Here is a 20,712-nt window from a genome sequence, read left to right as displayed (position 1 = left end):
TGGTAGTGCGATGAGAAATTCGCGTAGGAGATAGAGTGGTTCCCCATAGATGAGCTTTACAGGTGTAGCCTGAATTACCTGAATGTTCAGCTTGAAGGTGGTGCGAAGACCTAGGACAACAACCTGGTGCTAGGTTGAGTCCTGGCAACGTATGATGGCTGCTTTGAATTGTCGATGGAAGCACTAAATCATCCCATTGGCAGAAGGGTGATAACTGGTGCTCCTCAAGTGCTCAAACCCGATGGTGGGCTCAAGGAGCCTGAAAAGTTGCAATCCAAACTGTCATCCTTGATCAGTTGTAATGCAGCGGGGGAGGGGGGACCAAAGGGAAAGATCCAGCTGGTGAGGAAGGCCAAGGCTACGTCTTCCGCGGCGATTCTCTCGAGTGGCCATGCTTCAGGCCATCGAGTATATCAATCGATGGCAGTGAGGCAGTAGCGATAAGGTCCGGCTAGGGGAACAGTCCTACGATGTGAAGGTGGATGTGTTGAAACTGACCAGAGACGCTGAGGGAATCCTCCGGGCTATGAAGTGACGTGCCTGGCGACTTCGGCGCGTTGGCATTGAATGCAAGAGCGTGCCCAGGTGCGGCAGCCACACTGCATGGAGAGCTAGACGTGGCTCTCAGCCACAAGGCGTGTAGAAGCACAGATGCCAGGATGGCTCAGGTTGTGCAGCTGGTCTAAGAGGCCACGGCGATTTGACGGGGGCACATAGGGCCTGATTTGTCCTGTGGACATGTCGCAGTAGTTGGTGGTTGTCGACCCAGGTATAGGGACTTGTTGCAGCTGTAGCGAAAACCCACCCTTAAGGAGTTTCTGCAGTTTGGCATCCATTGTCTGAGCCTCAGCAAGGACACCAGCTGTTATCAGCAAAGAGCTGATGCTGACACACGTGAAAGCGTGTCGGCGACCACATTATGTTTCCCGCTGACATGCTGCATGTCGATGGTAAACTGAGCAATGAGCTAGAGCTCGTTCTGCTGTACCGGCGGAAGTTTGTCACGGCATTGAGAGAAGGTGTAGGTTAGAGATCTGTGGCTAATATAGATGGTGCAGTGTTTCGAGAAGGTGGCATGAGTGCTGGACTGCTTCGTATATGCCAAGAAGCTCTCTGTAATAAGCTGGCCAGTTCGTCTGGGCAGGGGGCGTAGTTGTGTCAGTGGAGCTGGCCGCAGAAGGGGATGTCTTCCAAGTGGAGAAGAACGCCAAGGGGCACCATACATACATAACATACACGTTACATAAGGGAGTTGCCGACGGCGAAGCTGGAGGCGTCCATGAAGAGCCCCAAGGGAGCATCTGGCACAGGATGGGAGAGAAGCGTGGCGTTGCAGAGAGCAGCTTTGCATTCCTCGAAAAGTTGCGCTAAAGCTGGCGTCCGGGTGACGGATTGGTTTCCTCGTAGACCAGCCAAGGCATCATAGAGAGGAGTCTGGTAGCCAGCTGCATGCAGCAAGAAGCGCTTGTAGAAGTCGAGCATGCCAAAGGAAGCGGCGGAGGTCTTTAGTGATGGAGGGTTAAGGATAATTTTGCAGGTCTAAGATGCAGTGAGGCAAGGGTCGAGTTCCCTCTGATGAAGTTTCGCGCACCGAGGAAGGTGGCGCTGTAGTGGTGGTGTTTCTTATTGGCAACGCAGTGCAGCATGCAGCTGTGCCTCACCGGGCTGGATGATGACGAGGCAGAGGCTGCGCAAAAATTTCGCAAGGAGTGCGCCGCCACAGTATAGTGCATGTTTGTCTTTTCTTCGAGCTTGTGGCTTCAGGTCTTCTTGAGGCATTATTATGCTCTACCTTTCTAAATTTCCAAGTCTCTCTTTTTTTTTTAGGCACACGACAATAAGTTTCTATGCACATGCATTATCATTGCGAACTTTTGCATTTGTAATCCACTATTTTTGTGCAATGTGATCGATTTTAAAAGGCCACAAAACCATTTAAGCCAGAAAGATGAAGTTTACCGAAATCCATGTACCACCCCACCATTCCTATGCTGGCTTAACGTGCAGCTCCCACAAACGCTACCACCAGACTTCTCTCAAGTGTTTTCTTTAAGAAAATTCTGTGATTCGAACATATTTGGAACTATAAGGATTCTTCTAGTGCTACGAAAACGGAACTTGTACTATTCCGACAAAGATTAAACGCTCAGAAAAGAGACGCAAGAGCCTCTAGAAGCACTTTTGTCTCTCCCAAGTCCTTATTCATCCGTGTATCATCAAGTTCTACTTCTGTAGTGCTAAAAAAAAAATTCAATTAAACCATTACCTGCAGCACGATATGCCTGCTGGCGCTCAATTCACGTGACATGAAGGTTGGGGAAGACAAAGGCAGCCCACACCCATCATTGTGCTACTGTGGGCGTTCTCAATCGGAGCTTTATCCTTGATAGATTAAATGAAAGTGGCAAAGAGCAATGGCACACCTCTCTTCGGCGATAGTTTTATATTGCTTAGCTCTCAAGTGCATTGACATCACAATGCCAGTTACTCTGGTGAGGCGTCACACCACACGCTGCATCATGCAAAAGTGAAAAAGTACCCCCGCAGGAAAGAGATAGAGAATACAGCCCTCGTGCACATTTCTACTCTGGAAGGTCTATATTATGTTTTTAGACAGCTTGACACATGAAGTACAGCCGAAGAATGAACTAATGCCAAGATTATAGCTGACACACAATACATAAGGATGGCTATGCCACTCCTACATAACTCTAAACTTCTTTTACCTGCTAGCTTCTACAATTTTATCATAAAATGACCGATCTTGACAGCTTGTTTACAATTATCATACTGACATGAATGACAAAGATTTTTTTTTCCACTTGGTTCAGAGCAAAACTTTTGCTGTAAAAATACAAATACAGTCACCGACAGATTTATTTTATATCCCAACATTTAAAACTTGTCTATTATATAGACTTCCCTGTGGAACACTGACGTAAACTTACAGAACCAATGTATAACAGCAATGGAAATTTAAACCCCATTACGTGAATGGTTAATGGATACACATCATAAACATTTGTGGTGCAGATCATTCTTGCTACGAAAATACAGAGCAGAGTAGAGGTCAACAGCGAATCTTTAACATCAACATCTTCAGTAATCCATTTTTTCCCCCCACTAAATTGTATTTTTTAAGCTCCAAGGCTGGCAGGTGTGCACTTGAATTAAAAAGAACTCATTATTTCCCAGTTGTGCCTGTAGACAGACTGTCTACAAGTTCTAATTAGTGCTAAACACTTTGTGGCTTTGGTTATATATATATATATATATATATATATATATATATATATATATATATATATATATATATATATATATATATAGCTGCTATCTTTACTTCTTAAACATTCCTGACAACAGTGTTAAGGAGGTGTATGACATATAGTGATTCGCCCCTGCATGTGCCTTTCATGCATGTCATCACTTGTGCATTAAAGCCAGTCAATATCCAGTGCCCATCCTCTACATTTCGTGTTTGTGTCTTCCTTAGCACCGTAACCGTGTTTCAAGTTCTCTCCAACAAATCGATGGCAGGAGATGCTAAATGACATAACTGTACATGTGTTCAAGTGCCCGGTATGGTTCATTCTTAAAGGGAACGTCTAAGTAACAATGAGTGCATTATAACTGAAATGCTTCTTCGACTATATGCCACGTGGACGTGACTTACGTGATGCATTACCCCGGACATCTACGTGCAAAGGAAAAGAAAAATCTACAGGCCTTCTTTGCACATCTCACTAGTAGATTATTGTGGAACCTTAATTAACTGCGAAGTGTTCTTCAATATTAACCTAAACAGGAAGGTTTGAAAACACTTACATAAAAAAAAATGCGGATTACAATTATTTCGCCAGCGTTAACTCCGTATTTATCAGATGTAAACAACAAACAGAAATGGAAAAGTACACGACAACACAGCTACGATGACACTTTAAGCGACACTTTAAACCATTAGTCGATGGAAGTTACAATCTCTCAACAGCGCGCGTTTTGTTGTCTGGTATCAAAACGCAAACTTCCGCAACACATCGCGATATTAGTTTCGGAATAATGGGCTGTCACGGTGCCTAAAGCCGTGTCTTCTGCGCCCGACTTCGTATTTTCGGCCACTAAAATATGTGAAGGCGAAACTATCAACATAGCCGCAAGTTTCGCGTCTCCGACGGAAGCAACGCATTCTTAGCAGAATGGTACCAGAGCGTAGTTGGTACACCGTGCACATTGAAACCCAGTCACAAATTTCTTTATTTCTGCCTTCTCCAGTCCCCCCACCCCCAATAAAAGAAAAAAATTAAATGGAAAAAATTTTGCGCTGCGCATCTTTTCCGGCACGCAAAGCGAAACTAATACAGCAACCGTGGTTTCGTTGTTCGATTCAGTCATTTCCGAACGTAACCCTTGAATGTAGACGGTAACCACTCGGTCGCAGACGTCAATCTTCCAGAAATCTGTCTACAAACGGAAGAAAAAAAAAAGGGAGAAACGTGAAGAATGAAACAATGGGCGTCCGCGGTTTTCTGCAGCGACATCGGTAAACGCTCCACAGCACTATCGTCGGCCTGCGCCCCTTGTTGAGCGTTAAAAAGTTTCGCTCGCTTTCGTCCTATTTTTAAAGACCGTGGCCACTCGCACGACACCCATGCAGTGGCGGCGGTAAAGCATCTTTTAAAACGGCAACCACCGCCCGAAACGTGCGCGTCGAAGAGAACAGGGAGGGGGTTGAGCACCGACTCTTCTCCTACTATTTATAATACGTCGCCTCGCCCCGGCAGCAGCCGAATTCCTCGGCGCAACACGGGCCGATGTCTTCGCCGGCGACGACACACACAACACACCGCTCGGATGAACACTACCGACACGGCTGGCGAACTCTTTCCTCCGTCGGCACGGAAATCGCCGTCGGCGACCATATTCAACGTGACTTGTTTGCCTAATCAATTTTTTTTTTCCTCTCCGTCGATCGTGAAGCGTGCGAGAGATTCGCACGAGCACAGACAGTGAAGGCGAGAAGGGTATGTTTGAAAGGCCTAGAACCTCGCGTAGCCGCGTACTCCGTCGCGACCGAAATCCAGAACGCCGTCAAAAATCGGACCCCGATCGGTTCCCTGTTGGAAAGCCTCCCGATATTCGGCGATCGCCCGCGAGATCGAGAATTGGGCGTGTGGCTGAGTTTCTCGGATCATCCGTCGCGAAGTTTCTTTTCGCATCGCTTTCGAGTAGCCGAGAGAGATGAGTTTAGGGGGAACGGTAGCGTTTCTTTCGGTTACCTTTTCCAGGCGTGCGAAGTAGTCCCGCAGGAAAGATATTGGATTCTCCGGCCTGCTCACGCATAGCTGAACGATGCAGTCTTTCAGGAGCTTCTGGATGTTGTGCTTCTGCACGTAAAGCTCGCATTCGCGCAAGCTCTGCTCTTCCTCTTGAGTGGACGCCATCTTGGACTTGCGTGCGCCCCCTCGTTCCTTCGTCGTCTGCCAGTTGTTTTCGTGTGCTCCTCCGCACTAGTAATTTCAGTCCGCGGTATTCGCTCTCGACGTTGTTCCGGAAACTTCATAATGCACGCTATGGAAAGACTATTTGATTTTCTCTCTACAAGTTTCGTGTCGGTATCGTTTTTATTTTAGTGCGAAAGAGCGCCAAGTGGCGGACTTATTTCCTGTAGCGGATGCGCGAGCTTGAATGCGCGACAGGAAGGACTGCGCATGCGTCGATGATCGCCTCGCGATCCGTGGTGATATGTGCTTCTTGCGAATGAGCCAACGTTCGTGCTTTTTCTAGGTTCAAAAATCGCGTTTAATTTGGGGTGTCCTGTTGTCGGGTTTAATTTAGCTCTTGGTGTTCGCGTTCTCGTTTGCCCATGTTTAATGTTTTCTCAGGCTAGGTCTTTCAGAAAAGCGTCGTCGTCGCATCCCTGATGGCCGCTGTGCAAGCGTTCGAGCAAGCACCGACCGCTATTCCCTGGGAGTAAGTGCGTTTCAGACAAGTTGTTTCTATTCACTGGCGTACTTGGTTAACGTTCACTGTCCGCGTGACGCTAATTCGAGTAAAATGCTATTCGCCTGACGTAACGCGTGCTGTGAACTCTGTCGGTAAAGATAGGCCTAAACCTAAACGTGGGACTGCTGGCCTACCGGGGTCGTGTCGCAGACAATTTTGTGTTGTTGTTGCTTCTGCCGATTCGGCTCAACGCTGCTAGTCCGAAGACGCAGCGGCGTATTGATAATTGACTGCCGCAGTTTCGTTGTGAAGACGTCTTGCACCTCGCGTAGAGGGTTAAGGATTTTTTTTTTTTTTCTTCCTGTATATTTCGCGCCTGAATGTAGGCGCGTGGATGCGTGTAAATGCTCTGCGTTACGACCGCGCTACGTTTTCAGAACGGCGCGCCAGCATCTTTTGGAAAAACTACGTATGCTTGCTACATCGCCTAGCCGTCTTTTGTTGCTCTTACCTGTCTCTCCGTGGGGCGCCTCTGTACAAGCCACTCGGTCAACTTGGGGAGTTCGCCTTGATGGAGAGCCAATGCTTCACTCCCTTCGACGTTACTCGCTGCTTAGTTGTCATTAGCGGTGCCAGCTCGTTAGCTAGCTCCGAGCGGGCGTTGGCTGGACTGGAGCACCGTACAAGGGCTTGCTTGACACGCTTTGTCCAGCTTCGTCTTCGAAAGCAATAAAGGGGGCCGGGTAGGGGGGGGGGGAGCAGTCTTGGCATTGTCTGCAAGACTAGCTACCACTACTGCTGTTGTGTCACGACGCAAAGAAAAAAAAAGTGCCGCGCGCTTTGTTGTTTCGCACCTGTGTTTTTTGTTAAGCCATCGGTTTGTTTTCGGTGGCAGAAACACGCGATCGCCTTCGAGAAGCCCCGACTGTTGGGAGACTTGGCAGTTGCCTTGATTTGTCATTCTCTGGAGTTCGTTGTGAGGGACACAGGAAGAGGCGTAAATCGGAGTTTAGCACGTCGCTCGAGTCGTGACGGATGAATACTAGCACGCTAAAGGCACCTGGAAAATGCCGCTTCTTCCGGGGGCCTAGCCCCCCCCCCCCCCGTCCCTCCGCTAAACACAATCGGCGTACTCACTTTCAATGCGGAAGAGCGAGGCGTTGCTGGCATCTGAAGCCGGAGGTCCGGCCTCCGCGCCCGCTTCGAAAGTTCGTCTGGCTTCGAAGTGTCGTCTGCCATGTCGGGGGCGCCTTTCAGTCACATTGCCTGGGCGAACTGATGTGCACGTTCGCGACGCTGCTTCCCGACAGGTCTGGCCGCGCCCGATAAGCGGCCATCTCTATACGTCACGTTGCGAGACAGGCCTCTTAATCTTGGCATGTCACCTCCCCGTTCTCTTGTAGGGGACGTGCAGTACGAGTGCTTATCTTTGCGAGCGACGGTAACGTGTGACAGTTTTGCTGGCGCCTTCGAAGTGCGGGGAGGGGACGCGCTCTCTGGCTAGGATTGGTGAGTCGTGCGAAGCTTTTGCTACGCTAATGCGCGCTTTCGAAGTTGGCAATGTGTTGGCACCGAGAGCACGAATACGTGAATCTGGTACTGGTAGCCAACACGATTGTCGCAGTGCATGGGACGCCTGTGTAAGGAAGCAAGCGCAGTGGCGCAAACCTCTGGGCTCATTGTAGTGGTTGAGGCACTTTCTGCGCTTGCATCTAAGCGTGGTGGCATCTGTGTACGACTTTTTGAGATGACAGTTTGGTGAGATCCTAGCACAATTTCAGAGAAGCCACACAATCGGAACCAATACATTGCCTTATACTAAGGCGTCCCTAGTAGTTGGCATGGCGAAATATTTTTCCCAGCATTTGCGCACAATTCTTCTATGTAGAACTATTGTCTTTGCTTTTTACAAACAGTTTTGTTTCTCTGCACATATCTGTCAAGATCAGACATGGGTAGTAGTGCTTGCAAATATCGTACATGATTTGTTAAACCTTTAAAAATGTGCAGAGAAGCTTTCTTGACAAGTAGTCAAAGCTATTGCAGAGCCCATTCTCAAGTGTCACAACAGAGGTGCTCAGAACTAAATGTGACACAAAAACCATGTAGGCAGTAGCAAGCCATCTTGAGCCACCATTGAATCCAAGAGAAGCCAGGAGTCTCGTGGAGTCTCCTGCTGTTTACAACACCAGGCACACTATGAAAGGCCAAACTGCACATATGCATGCCGGCATGCGAAAGCTCGCGCCTCAAGCATGCACAGATGGTGCAGGACAGATCGTACACGTTGAAGTGCAGTGCGAGTACAGATATGTCATGTTTATGCATGCTGAGAAATACAACATGGCACCAGCCATGGCTCCCACTGCTGCGTGAATTCTCGTGATGGCTACGTTCTCATTCCCCAGGAACTATTGAAATGAGCATTTGCTTTCTCTAAACTTGCCTGAAACATTGTTTATGAGCTCATAGCACCTCCAGTTTTGTGAGATCGTTCGGCGATTCCGGCACCTGTAGACCTAAGGAGACATGTCCGCTTAGCAACAACAGGATTATGATGGCTAGAGGAGTAGGTGTGCCAACTGACCCATGGAGAAAGAGATACATGACCAACCCTTCTGGAGCTTAATTCGCCACTTCTCCACATCATGACGGAAAAGTGGCGCTGTGCTCAGTACAATGGTTCTCAGTGGCGCATGTCGTCTGGTACCTGGGGCAGACGGCACACAACAAATAAAGCACACAGTGAAAAACTCATCTGTAGCCGTCAATTTGTGCAACAAGCTACAGGTCTGTGTTGCATGTTTGGAAGTTGCTAAGATATGTTGCAGCTTCTACGACGAAAAGGTTGGCGGTATGGTTAGCGGGAACTCGACTCCAACGGCGAATAAACGGAGTCTGCACCAAACCGTGGAGATTTCTCTCCTTCAGAGAAGGTCAACAAGCACACTTATTTCTTTACTCTGAACATTAACTCACGCGGGCCTAAAGCAGCATTGTTCTCTGTGCCAGCAAGAGCTGCAGCGGGCACCACTTGTTGGCGAAGGACACTTTTAGGAACAGTTCCTCAAGATTTCACACGTTTTGACTAAGAAATGTTTACCAAAGATGCAGTAATATGGGGCTACCGCTGGTGTCTATAATATGATGCCTGAAAAAGGAACATTTTTTGGGACTGCAATCACACATGGTTATGACCACAAACCCTCGGAGAGATCAGAGCAAGAAGCTGCGGATGAACCTCACACAAATTACGGCGTCAAGATTTCTGTGCCGGCGATTGCGAAGCTTGTCAACGCATGCTGTTGCATCACGCTCGGTCACTGGATCTGCAAGTGGAAGGTTCCACAGCTGCTGCATTTTCTCATTGAGCCAAATTAGTTGATAACATCACTCTCAATAAACCTCCTCTGGGTTTGCATTCCCGTACGTTAAACTAAGTCTTGAAGGGATGCACACCAAGAAATCCCACAACTCATTTTTTATTTGATACTTTCCTGCCAATAACGAAACTTCACACTGGTAGCATGCATGCCATTTGTGCCATGAAAGTACCTGGAATTGTTAAAAAAAAAATATCGCCACCCAAACACTCCATACACATGGTTAACCAGCGAAACTGAAACATGCGGCCCCGGTGTTTATCGCTGGGTTAACCTTGACAATTCATTATTCTTTCTAAATTATAGGTTACAACTTTGTGTTTCTTAATGAGGTTACACAAATGTTTGGCTTGGGTGTATCAGTGTTTATTTCACATGCTGCACTCTATGCTTCGCATGGTCACCATCATGGAGGAGCGTATTCAGCGGTTTAGTGAGTTTAGTAACGCATTAATCACAATGGTTAGTGTGTACTCGCTTTCTTTTTTACCTAGTGACACACTGGGGCCGCACGTTTCAGCTACGCTTGCTAACCATGTGTATGGAGTGCTTGGGCGGTGATTTCTCCCGCGCATGCGCTTGGGGTTGTTTTCCGGAGGAGTTTTCCGCATACAAGCTACAGATGGACGAATTGGCTAGCCACATACAGCTTCACTGTGAAGAGGAAAGACATCCAAGATAGATGACGATTGTTTGGGGACAAGATAAGCTTCAAAGGTTTCAAACTGCTCCTTAGTGTGCAGTTAAACTTTCATTGTGCACATGCTAGTTTGCACAATTTTATCATAAAATTACTGTGTGCTGTGTCTTACCATTACTTACCTACGGGGCAGAAACCTGGAGGCTTACGAAAAGGGTTCTACTCAAATTGAGGACAACGCAACGAGCTATGGAAAGAAGAATGATAGGTGTAACGTTAAGGGATAAGAAAAGAGCAAATTGTGTGAGGGAACAAACGTGAGTTAATGACATCTTAGTTGAAATCAAGAAAAAGAAATGGGCATGGGCAGGACATGTAATGAGGAGGGAAGATAACCGATGGTCATTAAGGGTTACGGACTGGATTCCAAGGGAAGGGAAGCGTAGCAGGAGGCGGCAGAAAGTTAGGTGGGCGGATGAGATTAAGAAGTTTGCAGGTACAGCATGGCCACAATTAGTACATGACCGGGGTTGTTGAAGTATGGGAGAGGCCTTTGCCCTGCAGTGGACGTAACCAGGCTGATGATGATGATCATCATCATAAAATGCCCGAATTGTAGGGCTTGTTTACGATTGTGGTATTTGTGGCAATAGACTTAAGATTCTTCATTTGCGTCCAGTGTAAGGCAGAACAAATTTCGAAAAAAAGTGTGCAGTCGCTGCCCAGTATTTCAGAGCGTGATTATCAGGCCCGTCAATTATTATGGACCTATCCCAAACAGCTACACCAACTTGTAGAACCAGTGTGTAACACCAGCAGAAATTTCGCTCTCCGTTACATGTTTGTGGCACTTAACCTTCTTACTGCTGCTATGAAGGACAGATTGCTTGTTCACGGTGTGTGTACCCCCCTCAGTTACGAATTGTAGTCGACTGTCAATAAATATCGTGAAATTTGCATGATTTTATAAGGTTCTGGAGGCTTCGTTGAAAGTAAGTCAAGGTGACAGAATTTCTCTTTGTGGCATTTTATGAGCTATCGTAATCACAGAGCAATCAAGTTTCTATTCATCGTACAGTCATGCTGTGTTTCTTCATAAAAAGAATTGAATCAGGTACGCCTTCTGGTTTACTAGTCTTGATTCTACCACGGACTTCTTTCTCAGCATTTCACCAACACCTTTCAGTCTTTCCCAAATTGCTGTGGGGCTATTTGAAGCTGTTTGACAAATAATAAATTATGCAAAGCTTCAAATAGCTAATTATATTCTAGCATACTAACATAGGAGTTTCCTGCACTAATTTTTGTTGGAAACTATGCCATTGGTTTCTTGCACTTCAACTGCCTGGATCGTAACTACCCCAGGTAAAATTAAATGCATGGGTTTTACGTGCCGAAACTAAATGAATCGTAGACCCATCATATTCGGGGAGACCAGATTAATTTTGGCCACTTGGGGTTCTTTAACATGAACCCTTTGGGCAGCACACGGGTGTTTCTTGCATTTCACTTTCATCTAAATAAGGCGGTGGCGGTCTAGATCTTATCCCGCGCCCTCAAGCTAAGCAGCGCAACGCGAAAGCCACTACACCACCCCAACACGGCAAGTTCACAGACTGCCAGGAAATTCTCATAAAAGCATTCAAGGAATTTAAAAATACCAAGTAGACTTCTTGTTGCAGATTTGCAGCTAGAAAGACAAAATAGTGTCGTTTTTTTTTTTTTTCTCTAAATTTTCTGCGATGGCTGCAAAAGTATTGTTCTGTTCACCTATGCGAAACCGTTTCTTCGTACCAGATGTATACAGTGCGTGTAGGTAGCAAGCAAGAGGCAGGCATTGCAAACGTGTTATGCCATTGTGTCTGAGCAGGCTGGTCTGATCGGCTACGATCCAGTCGGCCAATTGCAGTACAGTGTCGTTGCCTTGGCCCTGCATTAAGTGTAGGTTTTTAAAAAAGCCATGGTTAGGGACAAACCTATGTCCATGATAGTGCTGATCCGAGACTCGTTTGTGTACGCAGTAAACCAGAAAGCAGCAAAGAGATGGAGGCTGGCGTGCCCGTGGACCCAAGCCAAGCTTGGGAGAACGCGCGCAAAGCCCTTGAGAAGGTGCAGACCACCAACGGCAAGACTACAACTGGCACTGAACAGATGGCTGCTCCTGGCTATGGCGCAGGCTTCGGCTACCCCTACTGGCCAGGCCAGCAGCAGCAGCAGCAGCAACAGGGATGCATGTATCCCGGCTACATGGGGTGCGTCACTGTGGCTTTGCTTTTTTCGCTGGTTATTTGGTCGGGGCATGCTGGCAGGGATGTAGTCGGACTACTTCCGTCCTCATTCTTTCAACCTCCCGGAATTAAACTTGTGGACTGCTAATGTGGTAATGAATTTGGCCTTGTGCCACCATCTGGCACATTAGGTGGTTAATGCTAAAGTTGCTTCAATTTTCCAATTTGACTGCAGCGAGCTTACCGAGTGATTACACCTTCAAGAAAGACGTTTTGGAGGCAGTGTAATACGTTTTAGGCAAGTTGGTTCTTGGCACTGGGCTCTTCTAACGAAAAATAAGTTTTCAGGCAGAATGCATGAACATTTGATCTGCACATTGGGAGTAGTATGGTGTCTTTAGAAGCGCAACTGACGCAGGTGTTGAGTGTCAGCCGTGTTGGTACCACATCTTTTCCCGTCTTTAGCACAGGAACTTCAAAAACAATGGACAGCAGAGGGCTCACACCGGCGCTGCTTCCTCTGCTTTACACAATAGAAAAGTTAAATGGGTTCAGTATATTCAAGAAGCATCAGTGCATATGGCAACGCCTTATATGTTGTGCAACAGTTTTCTTATATGATGTTTGCTTTTTTGATAATGCCAGTCGTGCAAGCGTTTATTAAATTTTTTTTAATATTATTACTATTCAGTGGCTTCAACTTATAGAAGCTTTTGTATTGGCAGCTCCTTTTGGTGTTCGAAAGCATGCAGATTCGTAGCTGTGCACTCAAGTCGTTTGTAGGGACCATACTTTCACATGACATTGTGACATTTATGGTGCTCGCCTTTCCTTATACTGTGGTGTTCACCCGCGACGCTCACGGCGCGCCGGACGACCACCACCGCGGGTTCGAGCACTCCGAGCCGCCGCGCGCGCAGGGCACCGCGTGCCCGCGCCTGCTCCGGCCCGCTCCGTGTGCCGACGCGCAGCTGCGCGCGTACGCGCCCCGCCGGCCCCCCCACAGCATAGGGGAAGGCGAGACCGCACGCGCGCAGCAAGGGAGACCCTAGGCAAAGCTCTCAGGAAACAACAAAGAACATTTATTAACCTGGGATTCAATACAAACACATGTTTTAGCATTACGTCCGAATATAAATCTGATTAGACAAAACATGGCCGAATGGTCGCCGGTGGCCGCTAGAATGGCGCACCGCGACAGAGAGAGAACAAAGAATCCGAGCAGTAAGAATTTGCCTATCCTTCGGTCAGCGGCTGCCATCGTGCGCCCCACAGCAGAGAAAAGGGAAATAGAGAGAAACGACAGACGAACAGACGGGGGCACGATCGGCAGACGCTGCCTCAGGACATCGAGACGACGGAAGAGTGCGCGCTCGCCCGCCGAGGCCGGGACCCCGACGAGCCGGAGTAACCATCGGCCGGCGGCGGACAAAGGGGGCCGCCGCCGGCAGAGAAGGAACACGTACGCACCTTCCGACGCCCCGATGTGGTCTCTCCGGGTCCCGTCTTGCGCGCGCTTACCCGGAGCGCACGCAAGCAGGGCCCGAATCCCGCCAAAATCTTGGCCAATGGGGAAAGCCTGTTGACCTTCCCGTGGGCGGGGTGACAGCAAAGCGACAGTGTTTTATGACCCGCTGCCACCCCGTCCAGGCAAGGAGGAGAGGGACACGGAGCCCCCTCGGCAATACAACGTAATGGCCTCCTCACAGCCATCGCGAGAGCCTGAAAACGCTGCGAGAGCCAGAAACCCCACATCCCTCCCTCCTTAAATGCTCCCTACCAATGCAAGGCTGGTGGCTCCGATGTCAGCCAAAGAAGAAAAGAAAACAAAGAACAAAGAAATAGTAATTACATTGCCAATACCGGAGCCACCCATTGGCAGTCCGAACCCAAAATCACCAGCCCCCCAAAACATAACCAAAAAGACATCAAAGGAAGAAAAGCAAGCTACTGGAACAAATCAAATAGGGACGTCTGAGCTACACAACACCAACACAAAAGAAAGTCCACACGAACCCACGCCCCAACGCGAACATGCACAATAAAAGCATCCACAGAAGAAAATGTAAGAGCAACAATAAAAGACAAACGCTTAGAGACATAATGACAAGGGAAAATGACAAAACGTTGGCCTATACAATCAATCAGAACACAAGAGAGTAACAAACGATTAAGAAGATGTACCGAGAATGTCCGCGCGAAATATATCTCCGGCGAGCACGAACAAAGCCCGCATGCCACGCGTGCGACTCCAGGCCACTTCAACGGCGTCCGGCAACGGCCTCCGGTGCCGGTGCTTCTGGCGGTGTCCGCTCCATGGTACAGCCATGATCCGCACCAGTCGTCGTGACCGTACAGCCCGATCCGCCGCCCCGCCGTCGCCAGGCTTTGATCCAGTTCGACATCACCCGTTGACGCCACACGGCAGCGAAGACACACGCGAAACATTCCCGAAACGCAAAACACATAGATACAAATAGATGGCTAACACAAAAGCAACACTAAGACGGCTAGGTAAAACACAGAGAACCAAGTAACGCAGCGAAGACACACTGAACAAAGGGAAAACAAGGACAGAGAAAGACGGATAGCAGCCTGCCTGATCGCAGCGAAGAGGATAGCTGAGAGCTTTTTGAAGAGAAGTGGGTGGCTGATCCAAAGTTGTGGATCCGCATAGGCATGCCTCATCTCAGTATAGATGGTTACTCCGTCTGAGTTCAGCCGGACACAGTAAACGTGGTCTTCACTAGCGCGATGACATACGACTTCGACGCTAGCGGAAATTCCTTCCACGGACGCACACTGTCCATCCGCTAAACCAATCAAAATTGACTTCGAATACGCGATGTCTATGTGATGAACAGACGTGGAAGTTTCGGCGATAGACGAAGAGTCGCTCCACGCCGGGCCAAGTCACAGCGCGAATCGATTTTAACGAAAACCTTGGCGCTGTGATGACCGTGCGATACTTGCCGGAGTGGCGCTAAATCGCGTTTCTCCGGCGCATGGGGTTACCACCTTGAACAAAGCTCCCACATTGCAGTGTTAGCGGGTGGCACGCAATCTTCCTCGGCCGAGCTCGTTGTGACCCCGCAGAGTGAACCCACCCGGGGCAACAGCGACACACGCTGTATCCGGCCCCGCGCGCCCGTTGCAATACCAGCAACGCTACGGCGCCCGCGCCCGTGCAATACCAGCCACGTTCCGGCGCTCCGCCTCCCTGAGGCCGTCGAAGAACTATTTACAATTATTTACAAACGGGTCACTCTGCGGTCCCTTCGGCGCTCTTCGGGCCGTTTAAAAAAAATACAACAAGACGATTCCGACACCCTTTGGTGGGGGTGGCGGGTTTTCGTTCCCGCGGCTGGCTTTCCACCCGGGCTGTCCTCCCCGTCATCGCCGCGGGGTAGCGGGGGAGCGTCCCCTTCTGCGCGCGCGACGGAGGGATGTCCGGGGCGCTTGCCTCTTCGCGGAGCGGGCCTGTTTCGTGGCCTTTGTCTCCGCTTGGCTATGCGCTGCCAGCTTTGCCCTCAATTGGTGGTGCAGAAGGCACCACCACTAACCGGTCTTCCTAAAGGTGACAGAGGGCATATCAATAGTGCGTCAGCTATCATGGCTTGAATTTTGCGAGGAAAGGCGCGCATCAACTGAGAACTGCCGGGCAAGCCACTGAGCCGCGCCAACAATAGCAAAACCGCGAACTTCCGCAGAGTTAGCCGGCCTTAGAGGCACTGTACCCGAGCAGTCCGCGCAATTAGCAGCCGCCAGAATGGTAATGATGCTAGAGACCCACGAAAATCCGTCGGACTCACCGAATCGTTGAGCAGATGGAAGGACGGAAAAGTCAGCCCTCCCGGTACGAATCGGCGAGACCTCCGGCCCCGCATGGTCTCCACAATCGATGACGACTGCAGCATCTTGGCGGCCACTTGACTCCTTTCCTCGTCCGCGCTTCGCAGCACGGAACTTCGAAGCGGTTGTCCAATGCGCTTACCACGCTACTTTTACTGAGGCAAGGTATGACAGAAAGAGCGAGAGGAAAATAGAGGAATTCGGCACACAGATGATAGACATGGCTCGGTTGACAAAGCGCGTTTGCAACGCAGCCTCTGCAACGCAGCAGCCCGGACACTCGGCGGCCAGAGGCTGATTAGGCCCCCGGCCCCACGTTGGGCGCCAATTTTGTGGTGTTCACCCGCGACGCTCACGGCGCGCCGGACGACCACCACCGCGGGTTCGAGCACTCCGAGCCGCCGCGCGCGCAGGGCACCGCGCGCCCTCGCCTGCTCCGGCCCGCTCCGTGTGCCGACGCGCAGCTGCGCGCGTACGCGCCCCGCCGGCCCCCCCACAGCTTAGGGGAAGGCGAGACCGCACGCGTGCAGCAAGGGAGACCCTAGGCAAAGCTCTCAGGAAACAACAAAGAACATTTATTAACCTGGGATTCAATACAAACACATGTTTTAGCATTACGTCCGAATATAAATCTGATTAGACAAAACATGGCCGAATGGTCGCCGGTGGCCGCTAGAATGGCGCACCGCGACAGAGAGAGAACAAAGAACAAAGAATCCGAGCAGTAAGAATTTGCCTATCCTTCGGTCAGCGGCTGCCATCGTGCGCCCCACAGCAGAGAAAAGGGAAATAGAGAGAAACGACAGACGAACAGACGGGGGCACGATCGGCAGACGCTGCCTCAGGACATCGAGACGACGGAAGAGTGCGCGCGCGCCCGCCGAGGCCGGGACCCCGACGAGCCGGAGTAACCATCGGCCGGCGGCAGACAAAGGGGGCCGCCGCCGGCAGAGAAGGAACACGTACGCACCTTCCGACGCCCCGATGTGGTCTCTCCGGGTCCCGTCTTGCGCGCGCTTACCCGGAGCGCACGCAAGCAGGGCCCGAATCCCGCCAAAATCTTGGCCAATGGGGAAAGCCTGTTGACCTTCCCGTGGGCGGGGTGACAGCAAAGCGACAGTGTTTTATGACCCGCTGCCACCCCGTCCAGGCAAGGAGGAGAGGGACACGGAGCCCCCTCGGCAATACAACGTAATGGCCTCCTCACAGCCATCGCGAGAGCCTGAAAACGCTGCGAGAGCCAGAAACCCCACAATACTTACATCTCTCAAATTTCCGGAATTGACCTTTTTGCGCAGGTACAATGGCTATCCGCCTCAAGGGCCCGGAGGTGCCGGCTACGGCTTCTACCCCCATTATGTGAGTGTTCTGTTCGCATTCTGCTTGCTGTATGCAGAAGCTTACCTCTGCCTTAGTAGCAGCGCACAGACATTGTGCGGTTAAAGTGACTACAGAAAAATGAAGCGCTTGCAGCAACTACTTGTGTAGTTGAAGTCCCTTACGGCAAGTTTAGGCACTCTTTTCTGATCGAATTTGTGTGATGTGGAAAAAAAAATTGTGTAGTAAGCAGACCCAATTAATTCATCGGTTAAGGAACTCGGTTAAGGAACTCTCGTAGACTGTGGCTTCAGATTTCTCTCTAGGTAGTGTAGTGTAAGAAAATCTGTGTGCGTGTGTCCTCAAACAAAATTATTTGTCCCTTATCTTGAGGGTCCTCTTTCACTGGCTGCTGCTTTTTGGGCTCTAGGAGTCCCTGTTCTTTCTTACGGTTGTTAGAAAAGAGTGTAATTAATGTAAGGATGAGTTTTTCCCTCACTTATACAGTCAATCCCAGATATATCAAACTCTGACTGGTCTAATTATTGTCTGACAAAGAAAGATTTACTCTGACCAAGTAAAACTTATTAAAAGACAAGACGTTTCGGCTTCCATACACAATGTTCCTTGTGTATGGAACATTGTTCCATACACAAGGAACATTGTTCTTGTTCCAGTGGGGAACAAAGGAACATTCTTCTTTGTTTGCAATGGGGCAAAAAAAAGGTTCAAGTGCCTGTTCAAATAAGTTTAAGCATATGGCGTAAGACAGTGGGAGGGTTCCTTCAATGCGATTGAGTGTGCATCCTGTTGGTTATATCTCGAGGGACTCCAGGCACAGACGTGGCTTCCAGTTTCTTTCATGGCCAATTAGACTAGACTTCATCCAATCAATATTCTGCGTAGTCATTGATGCGTGCTCTGCCAAAGCATTTGAAGCCTCTCTTATCCACATCGTTCTGATGTTGGCGCAGCTGCTGTTTAAATTTGCCCGTCTCCCCTATTTAGAAGCAATCGCAATCGAACAGTTGTGGAACCCCCTCGAAAATCCCATGCAAAAGTATAGTAATGTACTCCGCATACATTGAACTCCCATTCATTGCCACATTCGATATATTGAACTGTGCGCCACGGTCACTTCAAATACTGGCAAATTTGAAACGGCACTGTTTTGGCAAATGGTGTCAAACAAGATATTGAACGTAAAGGGCAGTGCATGCTATGGAGGAAAATTTGGGAGGGTGCTCTCAGTTTTGCTCGATGCGCATAGGGATGGCTCTTGCAAACTGCGACCACTTGTTATTGGCAAGAGCAGATTGGCACTCTTATTCACTTACGGAAAAGGCCTCCCAGAAATGCTTCGTTGCCAGGTTTGTTGTTTTTTGTGGGCAAGAGCTTTCCACCAACGGGACTTTTGGATTCTGCAATTACAATTTGAATTGAACAATGCCACCACACACACACTTCGTGGAAAGAACAGTAGAAAAATTCCTGATGGTTACACTATTGCGTCATCGAACTTGTTCCAGTTCTGTGCTGCAATACCTTGCTGTTGGCGCCTTTCAGAACATGTATGGTGGCGGCTACTTCCCGGCGTCAGCTCCGGTGCAGTTCCCGCAGCCTGGAGGCGGGGCGGCCGCTAACAACGGTTCCCCCAAGTCCGGCCCATCTGTCGCTTCGGGGGCGCCACCACCCCCTCCTGGTGAGCAGGCCCCTTCCGAGAAAGAGGGCACCGCCTCTGAAGCGCCTTCGAGTGGCACCTCGCCCCAGGTGCAGCAGCAGCAACAACAGCACCAGCCTCCCATGGGATTTGGTGCTCCAGGCCCCGCTCCTGGCTTTGGCCCAGGCTTCAATGCAGGCTATTGCCCACCGTCTCCTGGCTATGGCTTCTATTATGGCTACAATGGGATGGCACCCAATGGCGAGGTTGGGCCCAGGGGACCAGCACAGTTTGGTGCAGGCATGCAGGGAAAGCGTGAGTGGAGATGCGTGCACTAGTCTTGGCTCGGTGGTGTGCATGGTTCCTGCATTCTCACATGAATTACGACACTTTATGTTGGGATAATTGTGATGGACAATGAAAGCTGACACAGGTAATGAACGAAAACCAGAGCGCACTGCATGTGAAACTGTGTGTGTTCAGTATGTGTTAGTGGTTTCTACATCATGCAGAAAAAAATTAAGTCCTTAGCCACGTTCATATTAATATGCTGCGTTTTCACACCTATAGCCCACAGCTAAAGCTACCTCAATGGTGTTTTTCACTGGTCGATCTTATGTGTGTTCATGCTTTCCACTGGTCATTTCGGATTGACTCGCCTCACACCGGATCGCTCTCAATTGCTGTGCTGCTGCGGCCAGAATTTGGGCAGAAATAGGAGGCGCATACATCACTTCAGTATTCATGTTCATTGGGGCCCGCTGGCGACTTTGGTTGCCATGGAAATGTACAGAACGAACGTTTGCCATCGGGAATCTGTTTGTGGGATGTGGGCATACAGACTTCTGGTATGAACCTCTGCGGAGTATTTTTGCTCTCCGCGCTGTCAGATTTGAAGTCGAAGCACTCGCTCCAGGATTTCAGTGGCCACTCCAGATCGACCCGTCATAAAAACGCCACCTATCGCTGTTGTGCTTATCTTGTTCAGTGTTCAGCGTTTTCACTGCGTTTCCGCACTGTCTCTATTCCAGAGGCACCTGGTGCAGGGGGCGTCCGGTTCAGCCTTCCCAAGCGAGGCAAGTTTGGCGGGCGGGGTGGTTCTCGTGCCAACGCCTTCCAGCAGCAGCGCATGGCTCAGGGTGGCGGTCAGCGGTCGGCCGCCGATGCAACTCAACGCCTCGAGGACTGCATGTGAGTTCGCCTCGGCACAAAGGCACAGAAACCGCATAGGAAGGGGCACTTGGCCCCTGCCTTAGGTCTTTGAGCCCCTGTTTACATGATGGTCAACAGCAGTAGATGGCCTTAGATGTCCTTAGATCTTTGAGCCCCTGTTTACGTGGTAGTCAACAGCAATAGAGAGTTTTCGCATACTACTACGTATAATGGCTGCCCTGACTGCGCCTGCATGAAGTATACTGGAATGGATCTTGCCAGTTACCATGATCACGTAGCAACAAGCAAGAGCCCAGGCTGCCCGCTTTGGTTCTAACTTGTTCGCATTACTCTCCACTGTGACAGCAGGAAATAGTAAAATCAGCCACCGCAGTCTTATCTCATGCTTAAGGGAAAATATGTTAAGCAGTGTTTTGTAATTATCGTGATTGGTTGTTTATTTTGATGCTGCTAGGCATAGACAGGCAGAAACATGCATCGGTTTCCACCTAGCAGGTGGTGCCACAGCGTTGGCAG

At 49.5% G+C, this 20,712-nt stretch overlaps 2 protein-coding genes across 7 annotated transcripts in view; one reads left to right on the top strand and one right to left on the bottom strand.

Moving 5' to 3' along the window:
• The window catches only part of Pka-R1 (protein kinase, cAMP-dependent, regulatory subunit type 1), a 29,385-nt gene extending 22,155 nt beyond the window's left edge, over nt 1-7,230 (bottom strand). The window contains exon 1 of one of the 3 annotated variants that reach the window (XM_070524228.1): nt 7,081-7,230. In XM_070524228.1, the coding sequence (XP_070380329.1) occupies nt 7,081-7,182 (102 nt within the window). In that variant the 5' untranslated portion in view covers nt 7,183-7,230. Of the gene's footprint in view, nt 1-5,276; nt 5,491-6,454; nt 6,479-7,080 lie in introns of those variants that run through there. The other 2 variants (XM_070524230.1, XM_070524227.1) reach the window with 2 other exon arrangements.
• Nucleotides 1-20,712, top strand: part of LOC135910376 (leukocyte receptor cluster member 8 homolog) — a 147,958-nt gene that overhangs the window by 115,229 nt on the left and 12,017 nt on the right. For 2 of the 4 annotated variants that reach the window (XM_070524222.1, XM_070524221.1), the window contains exons 3-6: nt 11,988-12,218; nt 17,345-17,405; nt 18,930-19,338; nt 20,055-20,214. In XM_070524222.1, the coding sequence (XP_070380323.1) occupies nt 11,988-12,218; nt 17,345-17,405; nt 18,930-19,338; nt 20,055-20,214 (861 nt within the window). Of the gene's footprint in view, nt 1-5,704; nt 5,971-7,433; nt 7,453-11,987; nt 12,219-17,344; nt 17,406-18,929; nt 19,339-20,054; nt 20,215-20,712 lie in introns of those variants that run through there. The other 2 variants (XM_070524223.1, XM_070524224.1) reach the window with 2 other exon arrangements.

Source organism: Dermacentor albipictus, chromosome 8 (genome assembly GCF_038994185.2).
Source record: "Dermacentor albipictus isolate Rhodes 1998 colony chromosome 8, USDA_Dalb.pri_finalv2, whole genome shotgun sequence".
Taxonomy (NCBI): domain Eukaryota; kingdom Metazoa; phylum Arthropoda; class Arachnida; order Ixodida; family Ixodidae; genus Dermacentor; species Dermacentor albipictus.
This window is presented reverse-complemented; position numbering and strand designations above follow the sequence as displayed.